At 38.0% G+C, this 19,143-nt stretch overlaps 2 protein-coding genes across 3 annotated transcripts in view; one reads left to right on the forward strand and one right to left on the reverse strand.

Annotated features, from left to right (window-relative positions):
* The window catches only part of SLC49A3 (solute carrier family 49 member 3), a 30,971-nt gene extending 25,621 nt beyond the window's left edge, over positions 1–5,350 (forward strand). The window contains exons 7-10 of the mRNA XM_026712743.2: positions 236–388; positions 1,441–1,598; positions 3,488–3,600; positions 5,091–5,350. Coding sequence (XP_026568528.1) covers positions 236–388; positions 1,441–1,598; positions 3,488–3,600; positions 5,091–5,242 — 576 coding nt within the window. The 3' untranslated portion in view covers positions 5,243–5,350. The remainder of the gene's footprint in view (positions 1–235; positions 389–1,440; positions 1,599–3,487; positions 3,601–5,090) is intronic.
* An 11,813-nt stretch (positions 5,351–17,163) lies between these two features.
* DGKQ (diacylglycerol kinase theta) overlaps positions 17,164–19,143 on the reverse strand; it is an 85,128-nt gene continuing 83,148 nt past the window's right edge. For both annotated transcript variants that reach the window (XR_015742115.1, XM_087926389.1), the window contains one exon: positions 17,164–18,199. Coding sequence is in view for 1 of the 2 variants with exons in the window: in XM_087926389.1 (XP_087782515.1) it covers positions 18,101–18,199 (99 nt within the window). In the remaining variant the exon portion in view is untranslated. The remainder of the gene's footprint in view (positions 18,200–19,143) is intronic.

Here is a 19,143-nt window from a genome sequence, read left to right on the forward strand (position 1 = left end):
TCACAGCTCTATACTTTATACTTTCTCAATACTTTATCTCAATACTTTAGAACTGAAGTAACAGAACTGGAGATCCGAGGTATCTAGTTCCTTCAATGTACAGGTGTTTCTAAAATTGTTACCAGCTTGGTGGTTATAATTTTAGTCATAAATCCAGTAATTAAGAAAAAACAGAGTACTACCCTTTATTCTTAAAATTATTCAACTATGTGCCCTAATTCAATATCTTGTACAGTTTTTTGCAGGTTTGACTGGAGCCTTGTTCATTATATTTGGGCTCATTGGTGCCTTCTTTCTTGGACTTTATGTAGATAGGACAAAGAAGTTTACGGAAACTACCAAAATCAGTTTTGTTCTATCTGCTTTGACTTGCATTGGATTTGCAGTGGTAAATATATTTTGAAACTGAAATAATGCTTCTGTCTACCCTTCTGTAGAGAAAATGAACCTTTCAGTTAAATAAATCCCGTCCTCTAAGCAATAGTTAATCATCTAAATCTTACAATGTGATTATTAACAGAAGTGTGTTTTCCATGTAACCATAGATATTTAAGTAAGGACTGATTAACACTTAATCCCTCCAGTGCCAAGAGGTATAATTAAGGTTGAAATATTTTCACTTTCACTCTGATACTGGAGAAGGAGATCAGAGGAATATTTTGAAGATAGAGTAAGTAGAATCATTGCACTTCTTTGATCCCAAACTATCTCACTGAAGTCTTAGGAGGATAAAATAAAATGAGTAGAAATGCGGAATAGAGAAATAAAAACTGAACCCATGTCAATATTTCTTATGACCATCTAATCATTCCATTTTATTTACAAACTTTTAACTAGTATAAAAGTTCTCATGAGCATACTGGTGGTTGAACTAATGCCAAGACATATTTTGTGGGTCTTAATCACTTATTACTGCTTTAAAAACTATTATTTTTGTAGAACTGACTTCCCAACTTTGCATCTTCAAAAAGAAATGGGGCTTCACTTCCCAAAATTCCCTGTTGAAAGTTCCATGTTGCTTTTCATGTTTAGTTTACCTAAAGAGAGAGCCAATTTTGGTATAACGGTTAAGCCACTAGTCTTGAGACCAGGAGACTGTGAATTCTAGTCCTAATTTAGGCACAAAGCCAGTTGGGTGACCATGGACCAGGTGCTAGGAAATAGGCAATGGCTAACCACTTTCAAAACTTTTGTCTAGAAAAAAAGGCATGGATTTGTTGACTCAGGAGTTGCCAATCCCTCAAATTAAATATTATCTAAAGAAGTAAATCTAAATGGTTGCATTAGTTGTCAGAGAGAAACTGGAGAACAGCATTGCCTAATTTGCCATACTCAGATATAAATGCGTAGCGTGGCTCTGGGTGGCAGGAATATCTGCTGGACATAAAGCTGTAGAGACTTCCCCATTTGCTATGGTTATGTTCTCTTCTCTTCCTGTAGGTATCTCAGATGAGAGAGCAAACCTACGCTGTGGCAATATTCAGCAGTCTTTTTGGGCTTTTTGGATTTTCTATCTATCCCATCGTGATGGAACTAAACGTTGAATGCTCTTATCCTGTGGGAGAAGGAACATCATCAGGGATCATTTTTGTGACCAGGTAGATAAATAGATTCATTCAAGTACCCTGTTTCCCTGAAAATACAATCTACCCTGAAAGTAAGTCCTAGCTTGATTTTTACACGTGCCCAATATAAGCCCTACTCCCAAAATAAGCCCTAATTAAGATCCCGCCCACTCCAGGGTGCATGGGTAAAAATTAAGCTAGGGTGAGAATGTGGGGTGGTGGAGATGTCCTCCTACTTACCTTTGGACAGTTGTAGCCAGGCCTCGCACACCCCGACACCTGCCTTGCTGGCCCATTTTTTCTGTAGGTCTGCAAGGCTGGCAAGGCTTTCTTGAAGGCCTCTGTAGCTGATAACAAAGCTCTGGATCGACCCAGAGCTTGGTTATTGGCTGCAGAGGCCTTCAGGAAAGCCTTGCCGGTTGCAGAACAGGAAGTTTCTGAAGGCCTCTAACAGCGAAAAGTAGGCCAGGAGCGATGCTCATAAGTGAGGTTAGTCAGTGGATGACATCTCCTGAAAATAAGACAGGGTGCCTTTTTTGGTGGCAAAAAAAAAGACAGGGTCTTATTTTCGGGGACACATGGTAATTGAAATTGGAAATGGAAAATGGAAATTGATCTTCTCTAGGCAATAACTGGACTCATTTACTGGGCTTTAGGACACTTGATTTGGGTTGAGTTTAGTGTGATGTTAATTCCAGCCATTGTGGTTAGCAAATAATAGTTTATGGCCCAGCATCACATGTGAACCAAGACCCTTGGGCTTTAGGCTGTTCAACGAAAAATGCTGGTTGAGGAAGTTTGTGTATCTTAAAGTTGGCAAGTTTGAGAAACACTAAATGAATATATGATTTCCAGGAGCAATGATTCTTTTTGCCTTTGAAGCCAGTAGGAGTCAGAATTGCCCAAATCCTGGAAAATCACTAATAAATTTAAATAACTTGTTTTTCTTCCACACTTTGGAAGTGAAGCCAAACAAAATCATTTCTAAAAGGATTTGTGCACAATAGTGCAGGACATTGCAGAATAGAGCCATTAAATGTTTCCCAAGAGGGAACGGCTCTTTCCTCTTTGCCTTTGTTTAAACTCTTATTTCTCATCTCTCTGCTACATATAAATCAAAATGCATAAGCTGTGTTACAAAACAGGTACTTTATTCAAGTTACACAAGGTTGAAGAAAAGAAAAGGCTGTGTTCGTTCAAGTAGAAAAGACTTCACGGAGGGACAGTGCAAGAATTCTTATTAGGAAAGTGTGATTTCCTTGGTTACTGTAGTTGCTTTGTGCATGTTTTCTGTTTTGTTTAATTACAGTCACCAGTTCTAGTAGTAATATACCCACCAAAAGAACAGTATTCTTGTGGCTTAAGAAAAGCTATGTTTTTCAAACTCTTCCCCTGCTTCATAATTTTTATATATATATATATATATATATATATATATTCAGTGCATTCTTGTTTGGCTGTGGTAGCTAGAAATTTTGGAATATGCAGTCTTATTGATGCCAGCTAAGGAAAAAAAAACTAGGTTAGATTCTACAGTAGATCAATAGCTAGGCCAGGGGTGGGCAATCTGCGGCTCTGGAGCCGCATGCGGCTCTTTCATTCCTCTCTGCGGTTCCCTGTCACCGGTCAGCTTCACAGTTGTTAGGGATTTTGGTTAGAACAGGCAGAGGAAAAAGGATGCCGCGCTAGGAGGAGACACTACAGACTTTTGATTGGCTCTAGAATTGAATGGGAGGCTTCTGGTTAGGACCTTTGTGGCTCTTTGAGTGTTTAAGGTTGCCAACCCCTGAGTTAGGTCATCCTGAAAGTCTATTTTAAGCCCCAAAGCAGATCTTGGTTGTGAAAGCTGAAAATCTTGCTTCGAAGTAGGTATATTTGAGATGTTATCATCAGATGGGTAACAGTCAGTTTTGTTTCAACAGCCAGATCCTAGCAGTTCTCTTCATACTACTCTTCCAGAACCTGGCTGTGGAAAAAAAGAATGCCCCTTTCTCCACTTGTGCTGCATCCTTAGGTCCTCCAATGGATTGGTCAAGTAAGTATGTCCCTTTGAATGATTTGTTGGCACATGAACATTTGGACTAAAGTTGCCAGCAGATTCTTTGCCAGCATCAGGGAGGCCTAAAGTTGAATGAAATCCTAGTAGTGCTCATGGGCTTTTTTTTAATGGCTTAGTCTATTGACTTTTATTGGGGACGGATGAAGTAATCAAGGATCTTAGGAAAATGACTGTATTGGTTTTCTACCCCAAATCCACTCTGACTGCTATTTGCCTTGGATGAAACTAGGCACCAGACTATAAACCAGGTGATTGTGAGCTCTCGTTCTATCTTAGCCATGAAAGCTGGCTAGATGACTTTGGGCCAGTCACACTGTCTCAGCCCAATTCACCTCACAAGTTGTTTCTATAGGGAAAATAGGAGGAGGAAAGAGTATTAAATATATCCTGTCTTGAGTTGTTGATAAAAATAATAAAGGTGGGATATAAAAGAAATCAATAACATGTCTGTTACCAGGACAGAAGACAAACTTCTTTCATCTTATTGTACCAGGGATCCCCACTTGGCACCTTTAAAGACTTGTGGACTTCAACTCCCAGATTTCCTCAGCCAGCTATCCTGGCTGAGGAATTCTGGGAGTTGAAGACCACAAGTCTTAAAGTTGCCAGGTTTGGGGCCCCCTGGTTTAAACCATCTCTGGGCAATCATCCAGGTGTGCAACCCCAATTCCTTTTGAGGGTCCCAGCAGCTTCTTTGATCAAGCTACTTAAGTTTGATGGTACAAAATAATTGTATGGTATTCTATTAAACTGTTATAGTTTTTTTTAAAAAACCCTCCAAGCTCCTTATTTAAAAAGTGGAGAGAATGGTGACCCTATGGTGCACTCTGAGCTTGGTTGTGGTTTGCTCTATCAATGTTGGTGGGAGTTTTGTTTTCTTCTTCGTAGTTGATTAGGTTGGTGTTTATTGTTTGTTTCACTTGGTAATTCCTTGACTGAGGAATTGTTGGCCACACTAACATTTATGATAGCTTCACCCACTCTCCATCAGCAGCTTTTGGTTTGCCCAAAATTAGGAAATGTGGCCTTGGTGCCAAAATGTTGTCTAGTCTGGGTTTAGTGTGTCAGCGTTGCAGATGTATAGACTTGTTTTGTGTGTCTTATTTGATGAACTTATTTTGATTTGTTCATCAAATCTCAAACAGGACATTATTGTGTATCATTGTATCTTTGGTTAAATGACTTTCTCGTTCTGCAATTTTAGTAAGTTTCTTTAGGCATATGTTGTTTTACAAAATACTAATACTAGCTCAGTGATAATAATTCAGACTTCAACTGATTTGGGTAAAATCCCCGTAGTTTTAAGTATGCAATATATTCTAGTTGTATGCATTGCTCCTCCCACTGAGATACCATAGGTAGCTAAGTGGAACTTATTTAAACGTGGTTTAAGAACTATTGGGTTTTGTTTCTATATATTTCAGATATTTTCAAATGATGGAGAATATCCATTTTTTTTCTTATAGATGCAACACTAGTGATGGCTGGAATCAGCACTGTGACATGCTGTTTCTTTATCATTACATTCCACACTAATTACAAGAGGATCTCTGCAGAAACATCTCAAAGCTTTTCCACCAACAAAACAGAAGATGAGGATGTTGTAGTAACGGCATGAGACGGAGTATTTCTAAATGAACTCTGGACTAAGCTGTATGCCTTACAATCAGTTGACACCTCAGCACCCCAAGTGCCTTAAACTCAATAAATTATAACTTTGTGATAATTGACTGTAAAACATTCTTTTTATTCCTTCTGATAGTTGAATGTGTAAGTGGCATGGAAGCATTTCAAACAGCCCTGCCCCATCTTCTTCCGAAAGGAAGAAAGTCATGGAATCATCAAGGAAAGAAGGGAAGGAGGGATCCAGAATCAGGACATAAATGCTAAGCTCTGTTGCGTTGTCTGGATTAACGGAGGACAAACAGACAATATTGGGAGCAGGGAGAGAAAAGGAAACTAGAGATTCATAAGTATTCCTAGAGGGAAGACTGCATCACAGATTGACAAACTGAACCATGCGCCATTCTAATAGGCAGCTTCATTCGTTGCCATTATGTATGGAGGCACTTTTTCAGAGTTAGAAACAAGGATTTTCAGTTAAATAGAACTTAATCTTAGGCAATGATGGTTAATCGCAACAAAGTTCTGGGTAATCACTCCTTTTCTTCCTAGAAAGCTGTGTAGAACTGTGGGTTCACCCAGGATAGTATATGGTTTGTTTGGCTCCACTTTGCACTATACCAAAGTTTATGGTGTAGTATGATTTATGTACGTGGCGAATTGTTGCAAAGAAAGTAGACGCTTGAAATATATAGAAGCAAAGTATTTCAGGTCTTCTAGGACATCTCATGTCCAGAGTGATTCAGTGGGAGCATTTGCGTGCAACTGATATACTGTAATTGCTATGAAGGGCAGAATTTGGCTGTTGGGAAGTACCATCCCAACCATGGAACTAATAAGCTTACAAAAATTTCATGGATTGCAGAGAACCACCAACATATTCAAGAAGGCCATGCCTCCCCAGTAGCTATGGGATATTATTTGATGGGACAGTGGAAGGGAACAAAACGGAAGAGCTCTGAAGAAGTAGCTCTCTGCTGCACATCATTTGTTACAGATCTTACTTGAAATGTTTTGAATGATAAATGGGAGTCCAAGTGTTCTGTTTGTTTAAACAAAGTAGAAAATGGGGGAAGCCAATGTATCATATCATCTATGAACAATCATCTTATGGTTTTAGAAGAGTGCATGCATTTATTTGCTCAGGATTATCTGTTACTTTGACCAGATACTTCGAAGGCTGCTTATGAGTTTTCCTGCAGCATTAAAAACACAACGGACAAGCATAACTAGGTACAACAGAAATTTAACTGTTATATTTTTAACAGAAAATTCTAGGCATATCCAGTAGTCACAATGTACTTGATACAGAATATTTTAAATCAATGCAAAATATACAATCAAAATGCAACCAAACATAAATACATAGCAAAAATATATATACAGATCTCCTTTTAAGGTTATAACCTGAAGACAAACATATTTAAATATCGAAATAAAAAAAAGCATAACTTATAAATAATGTTTACAGTCATTGCATTTCAGGACTGCTATTTCAAAGACAAAGAATTTGCAAGGCAGATTAAGTAGAAAACTAGGCACACAACAAAACTAATACCAAAGAAACAAGTAAACAAGTTGATGCGCGCTGCTAGCTTCTGTTTAAGCACTGTGCGGATGCTCTCCTAATTATTAGAATTTCACAATTGTTCGGGAGCAAGTTGTTAAGCGCATATATTGCAAAAAAGCAAGCACAGCACACAACTCTGTTGGCCACACATGATTTGTATGTTAGAAGTAGGCCTTTGCCACAAAATCTTGCTCATCTTATTTAATAGAAGAAAGTTCAATGCATCACCCCACCCCATCCCCCATAGTTTTCAAAGGCAAGGCTCCCTTCTGTGCCATCTTTTAGACTATGAATACATAAATGTTTCACACTGCCACCCTGTGGGATCAGGGGACTGGGTCACTGATCCAATGCTGATGTCAGCGAAGGCCTATCACCACCTCTCTTCTAAAGCAAGGCAGCTCAGGGCAGCAGGATGGAGGGGGAAAATCAGGAAGATTTACATTTCACAGCAATTCCAAGGGGTGCCAAGTCCACCTGGCGCCCTAAGGAGAAAGTGCATTTGACGGACAGCTGCCAAACGTAATCTTTCTCTAGAACTTTCTAGGCCTCTCATTTTGAATGAGGAGAGCACACTTCATCCACCTGAGGATCTGTGTGTGTGTCAACCACAGGGGCATGCCCAGAGAGAAAATATTTAATGTTTCAGTTGCAATCGAGAATAGCACAGCAGTGAACAGTTGTATATTAGCTATGTTTAAAGGCATCCCCTGTGACCTAATTCTTTACAAATGGCAATCATATCCCCTGAACTACTTCTGATCAATCATCTTCTTTTCGCAACTGGCTTACGAGTAATTCCTTTGCAAAGCCAGAGAACTCTACTTGACCAAGGAGGACTCTTAGAGATCTCCAGGAAGAAACTACCAACTTGTTTATTCTGAAGAGTCTTTGAGTCAAAATAGTTAAACTGCAGTACAAAATATGTAACTGAATCTTCAGGCAACCATGGGAATTAGAGGCTTACTTGGTTACCGATAAAGCAAGCAAAGGTGGTTTTTTAAAAAGCGAAGTAAATATATATACTATGCAAAAGCAAAGCAATGGAGACTCTCTGTGCCTCATTTTACCTATTTGATCAGGAAAACAATCTTTCTGAGTGATTTCTGGCTGGGGAATTCTGGGAGTTAAAGTCCACAAGTCTTGAGTTGCTAAGTTTGGAGACCCCTGGATTAAACCATCTGAACCTGCTACAGTTATCCCATACAATTTTCCTAATTTTCTTGGAAACCTTTTCTTGGATCAAAGATTCAGAACTATAAATGCTTAAAATACCCCCCTAAAATATCAGTGTAAGATGGTCCTTTGTTCTGAAAAACTTTTCAGATGCTTCTAGGAGTATATAAAACACTAATCCTAACAGGCTTATAGTTTCTTTATTTTGGTCACTGACCAGCAGAACAAGAGTTTTGAAAATAGGATTATAGCTGTCCTGTTGCAATAATAATATAAGCTATCTACAATAAAATTATCTAAATTTCAATCGCTACCAAGTGACTCATATTGCACAGCTTGTTCTGTATAAGATGTACTGTATTGTGACAAAAAAAACCAAAAGTGACATTGATAAACTTTTTCTTACCTAGAACCTTAGCAAGTAATTTTTCTTTCGCCTTTATATAATAGAAGTCGATGCGTCTTTAGAGACCTTTTATGTTAATTACAAAATAGTGAACATTATTTTTATGACTTCTTTACATTTTTGTTTTGGTACAGAGCAAATTAGGATTCTCACTTATTTCTTGAACAAATATTTATTTAAGCTTGCCAATTTGGCATATAAAATTTACATATCTGATAATCTTGCATCAGGCTTGTTCCTTACTTCTATAGATAAAGGCAGGGCAGCTTTTGAAGTGAATGGATAGATGCCAGGAAGATCAATTACGGAAAGTGATCACTTTTCCAAGCAGAACAGACTGCAATTACTAATTTTATTTTCTAAAAACATATTTGAATTTCATGTGGGGGCAACATGATATTTGAGAATAGCAATAGCTATTAAGCTTAATCATACCACTTTATACAGCCCTCTCTAAGTGGTTTATAGAGTCACCATATTGCCCCTAACAATCTGGGTCCTCATTTTACCAACCTCGGAAGGACGGAAGGCTGGGTCAACCTTAAAAATGCTTCTCTGACACAACTGATCTCCTTTTAGTCCCCCTAGGTAGACTAGACCATGAAATCAACTCCATTGAAAGGCTAAAGCTACCTTTTAAAATGGAAATTAGATATAGTAAAAGTAACATAATCTTGCAGGTCTGGTGATGTTGTGCCTCCCTCTCCTTATAGTTGAATGAATTAGGGACTTGTCTGCCTTCTGAACATTATCTGGATTTCTGCATTTTAAAAACTCTTTACCCGTTTAGCCTAAGGCATATCCAGCAAGGTCTAATTCCTTACTCTCTATCCCTCTATTCATGCAGAGAAAAACCCAGAGATTCAACAGGACTCATTTATCCAGAATTACTAAGTGAACAGATTATAATAACATCTATAGATAGACAGAAAATCAAAGCTAGCAGCAATTTCATATCTATAGAAACATGCAGAAAAACAACATGCACTTAATATTTTCCTTCTTGAAAAAAGATCAGTTTTATACACACCAAATTCCACTTCTCTACTTAATAGTGAAAGATTTGTGTATTGATCAGTGTAAATGCTCAATGGATATACAATATGTTTACACTACCAATGTTCACCAAACAGGGTTTCCAATCATCTTCACACATAGAGGACTTAAGCATATGTGTCTACTCTATGGCAACGGCATATATATGGGTGCTACATATTTCCTGCATGGAAGCAATATTTGTGCAGAAAATGTGACATATACTAGACTTGCTAGCTGAAATGTTATCTGAAATAAAGATATTGCGGACATACCTTTTACAAATCAAATCAGGGAATCCCCCCAAAATAGACTCTTTACTTTTCTATATTATTATTGATGAATGTTTAACATAAAGATCGCCATCAAAATTTCTGCAACTACGTATAAAACCCTCATTATAAATTATTTTCAGAAAATATAAACCATCTAGTTAGTTACAAATGTTTAGTCAATATATAAGTCAGTACAAATGCTACCGACTCTGAATCTTCAGATGAGTCAAAAGCAGCAGCTTTGAAGAGCATCTTAAGAGACCAATCAAAAAATAGAATTTTACTATTAAATGCAGATAGCAATGAAAAGCAGTGCACTAACATTTACAATCAACAGTCATAACCCCGTAAATATCAAAGCCATCCACCAAATGACATTAAATTGTGTTTTCATGTTCTATGAAGGGATTTCTTTCTAATGAAAATTACAGACAACCAAACTCACAAAAAGTAGTTATTTTGCAGTAGTTATTACGGTCTAAAGGGTCATAACCTAACCCATCCAAGTTACCAAAAGTCAAACTGATTCTATCCTCATTTAGGTTCTGTGGTTCATTTCCCACTCGCCAAAATCACTTCCCAAAGTTCATGAACATTTGTGGTAGGCAACAACTGCAGGTGCCCATATCTTTTCTTCATTAAAGCAAACTGTAGTTTCGTAAGCCATTTCAAGTGAGGAAACAGTCTAGCAAAATGAAAACCTCACTTAGTAACACTCAGACCTTCAACCGTCTCAAAGTCACAACAGTCAGGTAAACTCTTCAAAGATCACTAGCCAAACCTGATTAACTTATGAAAAGAACATTATCATCACGGTAATCCATTCTCATGGAATTGAAAGGCACTAAATGTACACGCGTGATCCAAAATGGTGTCAGTTAGCTTTCCCCAACCTACTTTTCAACCTATGTCTTAAACTTCAATTTCCATCAACAACCCCACCTCCCCACCCCAAAAAAGCATGGCTGTCCAGCACACTAAATGGGTGCCAACCTGGAGAAAGCTTGTGTAAATCCTATTCAATTCAAGGGTAATAGCCAATATTCCTATTCTTAGACTTTTATCTTCAGAAGACATGTCCAACCTTGGCATCTTTAAGGCTTGTGGTCTTGAACTCCCAGAATTCCCCAGCCAGTTTGGGGGATTCTGGGAGTTAAAGTCCACATGTCTTGAAGTTGGCAAGGTTGGACACCTGTGATCTACACTAATGTCCATAAAATGAACATCACGTTTAAAGGACCAAAACAGAATTCACCTGCCAGAACTATAAAACCCAACACAAATATTAATGGTTTGTATAATTCTTATTTCCAATACTGCACTAAAAATTATAATTTCTCATGACTTTAAACAGTAATTTTTATAGAAGCTTATAGGGAAATTTCCATTTATTTATTAATATCTTACAGAAGTATTTGCTAAGCCTAAGTCCATTTGGCAGCAAGAAGTCAGGATGGTGAATAAATAGGCATTCACAAATATAGCAGAATTGCCAAGCAGACAAGTTAACTATGTACTGGAGATCTTAACCCTAAAATGCACATTGTTTTCATCTAGGATTTTAAATGCCAGGCAAAAATTTTGTAATAACTACGACAAAGCTTCTCTTATATTTACAAGTGCAAAATTAAGGAAGTGTGTAAACAAGAGACGTCTATATTATTATTACATTAATAGGTAGAGTGTGAAAATAATTCTTAGCAAGCCTGTGCCAAGACCAATTTCAACATTCACATTTTTGTCAATGTGATCTGGGCTTATGCAGAGTTTGGTTTATTTTTACTTCTGAAAAGCTTGTCCAATCTGCAAGCTAAGCAGCCTATCCATACAGTGTACATAATAGGGAACATATACAAAGACGAATTCACTCTTCCTTGTTAAAAATTACTTGTGCCATCTTTTTTAAAAAAAAAAACACCTTCCCAAAATCAGGTGCGATTCATTTAACAACTGTCTTGCTTAGCAGCAGAAAATTCTGATCCCAATTGTGGTCTTAAGTTGAAGGCTACTTGTACTTCTATTGCTTTCCAGTATTTCACTACGGTTGAACATTACGCCCGACAGTTGCTTTGTAAATCACCGGCTGTTGGAATCAGATAGCAAACTATAATTACAATTTGCATTAACTCATCGCCTGCTCTGGTTTTCCAGTGATGCAAAACCATAGTTAGTGCTCAGTGGAGAAAAAGAAGCAAAAGAGAGAGAGAGCATGTTTTTAGATCTCTAATTCAACGTTTGCAGAGTCAGCGACATTTGTATTAGGCTATAACAGTCTGAGGCCAACCCTCATAGCTTATATCTTTGTAAGAAAAACTAATCCTCACCACCAATCACATCATCCTAACTTGGACGTTTCATGGGTTTCAAGAGGAACCGGCAGGGAAGTCCCTCCATTTCTCAAAGAAAATGTCAAAGGCACACAGCACAGAGGGAAGCCTTTTATAGTGCAAAGAAACTTATTCTTTTTAATGCCCGAGTATATCAATGCAGCACTTCAAAAATGACATGAGGAAAACATAACACACTGATGAAGGACAACAGCTTTAGACAGTAAGGAATGGAATGGTATTGTCACTGGAGGAATGGAGCCAGCACGCGTGCATTTTTCCTCCTTCAGCATTTGGAAACGGGGAGTAATAAGGAAGCGAAAGGCAGCAGGACCTCTGGAAGTTTAGGAAACCTATTTCGTGCTACAATTCCATTAAACTTTCTGGAACATTGTGCTTCTGAAACTTGGCATGCAATCTAGGGGAACTCCAGAGCTGTATAAAGGGGCAATTTAGCACAAGCGTAAAAGGCACATAAGACATTCTATGTAGTTTACTTTTTAAGCATCCCGGCTACAATCAGCAATGTAGTGAAAAATATTAAGCAATATATGCCCAAATAATATTTTTGTCTAATAATCTGGATGTGTTTTTTTTTTTTGGAAAATGCTAAAACACTGCACATGTCTTATGCGTAGAAAGTCAAAAGGTAAAAAAAAATGTTGCTGCGTGAATAATATTTAAAGGGCAGCATATTTCAGGAAATGGGTCAAGGATGAAAAAGATGTGCTCTTTGTTATTATTTTTGTATATTTACTCAGAAAAAGTAGTGCAACCAAAACTATGTGCATGTTTCATGCAGACAAAAGAACTAAAGCTAAGTCCTGTTTTAGATCAGTTAAAGTGTGAAGAACACCTTCAAATTACCATGAAAACTAACGTAGCATGAAATGGTTTATGTTTAGATGAAATATGTGGAGGGCAACTATGAGATTCTGGGGGGGAAAATGCAGAAATATTAAGGAATTGCAGAAGATGCTACAATCTCAACCCCCCCAAACATACTTTTCTGAGAATCAAATGCTGCACAACTTTGGGGACATATTTAGACTGATTCACAGATTGCATTAAGCTGTGATTTATTTAACCATGGTTTATTCCATAAATACATGAATCACAACCATGATTTGCAGCCAACAATAGCTAGATGCGTATGGCACATTAGATTAAAATAAAGCAAGCAATATTTTTGGCTTAGTGCAATGGACCCATCTAATTGTAATTGTCTTCAGTTAACTGTAATTGTCTTCAGTTAAATGCAATGGACCCATCTAATTGCCTTCAGTTAATGCAGGCTTTTCAAATAGTTGGCTATGCAGATTTTCTATTAAAGAAACAGTCATGTGACTTGGGATGCACTAAACCAGTTACATCAATGTTCTCTGAGTTGAATCCAATTTTGTCATTCTACTGATTAGTGGGAAAGTCTGTTCCCTTCTAAGGGTTCAGAACCATAGAAACAGGTGTCTACCACACTAGAGATCACCCAATGTGCAGACTAGGCAGAGAGATCTCAGAGACAGTCCAACACACCGAGGCAACACATGAAGAAGCACATTGGAATAGCATATGTTCAATGACTAACCAAGTAGCTGGGATTGTGTGTAGGAACATCTGCACAGTGCATTGGCTAGACCATCTCAAGACAAGATGGGAGATTTCACAAAAAATCAAGGATTACAGAGTAACAGGGTCAATCAAGTAACAGACAAGGACCAAAAGACAACAGTGGTGATAGATGTAGCAATGCCAAGTGACAGCAACATCAGGAAGAAGGAGCACCTGAAGGAAGAAGTAGAACAGATGTGGAAAGTAAAGGCCAAAGTGACCCAACTAGATCCCAGGAAGAGTATCAGATGATTGCAGTGCTAGAAACAGCTAAAATATTGCACAGAACTTTCAAATTCCCAGGCCTTTGGAAGAAGACCGAGATTGGGGAAGACAAATACTACCCATAAGGGTGAGAAGGATTTTTGTTGTCGTTGTTGTTAAACGCTCTCTCAAAAAAAAATAATTACACAGAGTTTTGTCCAGGCAGCTGCCTGGAATCAAAGCTGACTTGAAGGCCCCACCCACAGAGACACAAGCACAAAAAGAGGTAAAGATGATGAAGAAAGAGATCAAAGATTACCTTGTGCTTAAGTAGTTAAATTTCATTTTCATTCTGAGTTCGTCAGGTAACGTTCGCTAAAGTCTAATTCTGCATGTTGGTTTCCACCACACAGACTTGGCTGGTTTAAGGTTTAAAAATCCTAGCATCATCTGCCAGCACCTTTTATTTATCCGTATGAAAAATAACTGAAGAGTTGTTTTCAGTTTTGTTGCTAGTAGCAGAGATAACTTACTGGCTGATGACATCAGAACTCTTATACATTCCTTAATAAGCCAAAAACAACCACAGCTGAAATGGAGATGGTCACGGCTAAGAATTGTGTACACCACGTATGTTCTAGAATCTAGAGCAAGGGTCTTCAAACTTGGCAACTTTAAGACTTGAGGACTTCAACTCCCAGAATTCCTGAGCTAACAAGTCTTGAAGAGGAATTCTGGGAGTTGAAGTCCACAAGTCTTAAATTTGTCAAGTTTGAAGACCTCTGTTCTAGAGTCTTAAACAAACCATGATAAGCATGTCATCAGAACATGATCAGTGTCTCTCCCTGAGCTAACACACACATCCCATAACAACTTTTGCCATTCTTTGGATTATGGGCAAGTTCTAAGATTTGATAAAAGAAAAGCACACATATGATTTTGATGTTATGAAAACTTCGGAACTCCCCAAATCAAGCAAATATTATATTACAAATATTTTAAACATATATTCTCATTGCTATGCAACATTTTATGGTCAAACTTCTAAGGAACCAAAAAGTCCAGAATCAAGTCACATGTTAAGAATAAAAAAGCAATTGTAAGAACACCTTTTACAAAATATTCACCACTCTCCAATATTATACTGGATGGCACAGCATGGAGATAAGAAATACTGTAAACTGCAAGACGCCCTCACTGGCTGGAAGACTGGTGCATGAAAACATCTAGTTAAAGAACACTGGTGAGCACCACACAATTTTTCTTTGCCATTATTTGCAAATACAAATATATGAGAGATGCAAGACACATAGAATGCCAAAACAGGCTGACAAAGTTGGGGATGTATTATCTACAAGAACGCGCTATGTCCATCCACCCCTGTTCTCCTGGGAAAATACAGCAGCATTTGCAGCAGCAAAACAATTATGCTTTTGAAAGTGCATTTTTTTTCTAAACCAAAGCAAATCCTGCAGACCCTTCTGAGCGCCAATGTTGACTAGACGTTTTCTAATTTCCTTCTATTGCTATGCGTAAAATGTTAAGACATTCATTTTTAAAGAGACTTGTCTCCACTTAGTAAGGCTTTATCCATTCTTGCACACGTGGAAAAGATACTATAACAGGCACTACTTGCACAATTACATGATTTCTTGAATATGAATGAATATGAACCTCTATCAAGTTATTTTTCAAATACACAAAGACAACTTCTGCCTATGATCTGGTCGCATATCATGATTCTAATCCTGGCTACTGCTACTCTTTTGGCATTCAGGGTTAATTACTACAGTGTGGTACAATTCCAACCAGTTAGACACCTAAAAAATAGGATACCACCCATCCCACCCCTGAGGTGGTATTCAGCAGGAAATTCTGGAGAACCAGTAGCGGAAATTTTGAGTAGTGCTGAGAACCAGCAAATCCCACCTCTGACTGGAGATTTTACAGTATTGTTCCCCTACGACGCCCACCAAGCCACGCCCATAGAACCCGTAGTTAAAAAATTTGAATCTACTGCCCCACCCCATTTTATTTTCCTTTTGCTACTCCATATGAAACAGTACCCAATTTATTCCAACTGCCCATCTTTTAGACGCTGCTAAACTATTCTAGGCAATATGCTTGTGATGAAGGGCACTAGAAGTCTTGAGTTCAGCAATAGTTAGAAGAGCCACACATTCACCATCATTAAATCACCTGAGTCCTGGACTTAACGTGGAATATTTTTCACTTTGGTGTGGTCACAAAGAAGTCAGAGATTTATGCTACTGTTGTTTTCTGGGTTTTCTGTTTGTGATTAATTGAAGCTTAGAAGTAACTGCAATTTGGAACTGAATTCAAGCCTTCATTGTGGTCAACCACAGCTTATCTAAGTTTTGAAGACATGGCAAGTCGCAGTTCATTGAAAATGAACTTCATTTCAGATATATCCAAACCGAAAAGGGGCAGAGGAACCAAAGCTCCAAATATCTTCTGTTAGCCTCTGAACCCAGACTACTTATTTCAGGGGTGGGGGAAGGTTATACAGGTAGTTCTCGACTTACAGCAGTTCATTTAGTGACTGCTTGAAGTTACAGTGGAACTGAAAAAGTGACTTATGACCATTTCTCAGTTACTACTGTTGCAGCATCCTTATAGTCACGTGATCAGAATTCAAAACGCTTGGCAGCTGCCTCCTATTTATGGCAGTTACTGTTTCCCAAGGTCATGTGATCCCCTTTTCCGCCCTTCTGTCAAGCAAGTCAGCGGAGGAGCCAGATTCACTTAACAACTGTGTCACTAATTTAGCAACTGCAATGATTCACTTAACAACTAATAACTAATAAAGGAGGATGTCTGTAGCTCAGGGTTGACATTTGTAGCTCAGGGTTGACATAGCACTGGTGATGTTACCTAGTTGGGTAATGAAATGCCTGAGAGAAAACAAGCAAGCTCAGAGAGCGTCAAGGAGCCCTCGCTTCACAAATGCGGCAACAAAAGTCGTAAAATGGGACAAAACTCACCTAACAACTGTCTCACTCTGCAACAGAAATTTTGGTCATAAGTCGAGGACTACCTGTAGTGAGTTGACGGCCAAAACTATGAATGATTGTTACAGGGGGAAAATAACACCACAAAATGATAATCGTGAAAACAAGCAAAAAATGTCTATGTACTGGCCAATAATCAGTTTCTTAATCACAAGGAAGTCTCTATATAGGATCTTTGGCACCATCAGCACAATTGCCACCTTCAGAAAACACAATCTATTCTTTGTTTTTAAAAAGTTCAAAGTATTTTAACTGAAAATAAACCAATGTGTAATTTTATTTTCTGCACGATCGTTTAATATTTATCAAATAAAGGTTGAAATAAATTAATCGAACTACATTGTGCTTCGTACCCATTCTGAGTGATATTTCAGCAACAGTCTGAATGCTGACAGAAAGAGAAGGCTAAAGACTGAAATCAGGAACACTGACTTGCAGAGCAGAATTAGAGAAAAGAAACACATGTGATGTATTAGAAAATGAAAGCTTGCAGGTCTTACAAAAAAAATCTGTAAACTATTAAAAAAAGTCAAAATTATAGGAGCTTTCTTTTCTCTCAAAATGTTTCTTGTGGTAGTGTAGTGAAAGTGTTTGTGGTGCATAGATGAAAACTCGAAATAGGGCACAGTTAGCCGTTATGGGGAGAATTTTCCTTCTCCCGCATCCTATTAAGTGTTTTCTTTGCCAGTTCTTCAATGAGAGCTCTGTTCCGTGTTTTAACAATTATTGATGAAAAAAAGTATGAGGAACATGTGGATTGCACACAGGTGAAGAGGGAAAGGCAATGGGATCCCTTGTTGTATAGACCAGGGGTCAAAAAAAACACTGCAATGAAGCCGGCCCAGTGGAACAGAGTCTGGACTGCGTTCCTGGATTAAGTCATCATAACTCTATCCTACTTTAGGAACTAGTTCCCAAATGATATTATGGGTTCTTGATTTTCACTCAAGTGATTTATTTTTCTCTGGACTAGCTTAAATCCTTCAACAGAGTGGCTGAAAAAGGAGAAAGAATGTACTTTTCTAAAAGGCTCCCTAATACAAACTCCTCCGATCCACTCCTGGGTACAATCATAGTCTCATGTCAGTTACATGGCTACTGAACAATGAACATGGAACAAGAAGACAGGCTCATAAACGACCTGAACTATGCAACAGTATTTTGCCAGACAGGTGTCATCTACAGTAGATGTGCAGCATTTGGACTCTGTGTGTCTCCCATCAGTGTCCTGCTTCATCAGTCAATGTGCTCTCGGTTCTTGAATCCTTTGTGTTTCCAGTTTTCTTCTGTTTCTGTTTTGATTTCTTTAACATATGGACCTGCAAAGATCACACGTACAAAAGAAATCTGACAATTAAAAATCAGACAATTATGCAATTAAAAAAAAATCTTAAAAAGAGGGAAAACCTAGCTTTTGTTTCTAAGGTGTTGGCTTAACATACCCCAGCCTCCCCTAACTGGCATTACCAATAAGCCATGAATTGTAGTAGACACGGCAACAGGAAGCAATCATTCCAACATGTTCTCAATATAATACATTTGAGTCAGAGAGAGTGATAGGTAGCGGGAAAACTTTTGACAAACTATGCATGCGTACAGAAATAATATGGTGTACATTCAGATATTCATTTGATTCTGTATACTGAATCCTAGAAGAAAAAGTTAGCTCTGACTATGATAACAAACAACTTTTGGAACTATTCTCTCATTAACTTCAATTGTTAGAAGGACCTTACAGTATATTGAAAAATGTTGTACTCAAAGAAAACTCTGTATTTGGGAAGGAAGAGAAAAGGTTAGGCTGGAACCTCACATTTTAGTTTTTCATGTACATATATATTGCATGAGGGAGATTTAGTTATGTGTACTCCAGCCTGCAAACTTAATGGTACAGTGAGAACATGACCTTTGAGCAATAAGTCAATTATCCTATATAGCCAGACTCCACTATGCCTTCTGCAAGCATACCATGATTTTCTGGGTTGATTAATCCATTCTCCCCCACCCCCCAAAAAAACCCTGAATACATGATAGAACATTTATCTGACATGCAGGTTTATTCTACCCTCGGTAATATATATTCCTGAGATATAATTCTGGTTAGCTAGCCCAAAAAGCCTCCAATCACAGCAGATCAAGAAGGCTGACGGGGAAAAGGCTACAGCTCTAGGCATTTTTAACAACTGAAATACATTATATTTCAACCAGATCCATCTGGCTATATAGTCTGTTAAGCACAGGAGCTGAATGCAATTACGTTTTT

The sequence above is a fragment of the Pseudonaja textilis genome, chromosome 2 (genome assembly GCF_049901715.1).
Source record: "Pseudonaja textilis isolate UNSWEBS1 chromosome 2, rPseTex1.2, whole genome shotgun sequence".
Classification (NCBI taxonomy): Eukaryota; Metazoa; Chordata; class Lepidosauria; order Squamata; family Elapidae; genus Pseudonaja; species Pseudonaja textilis.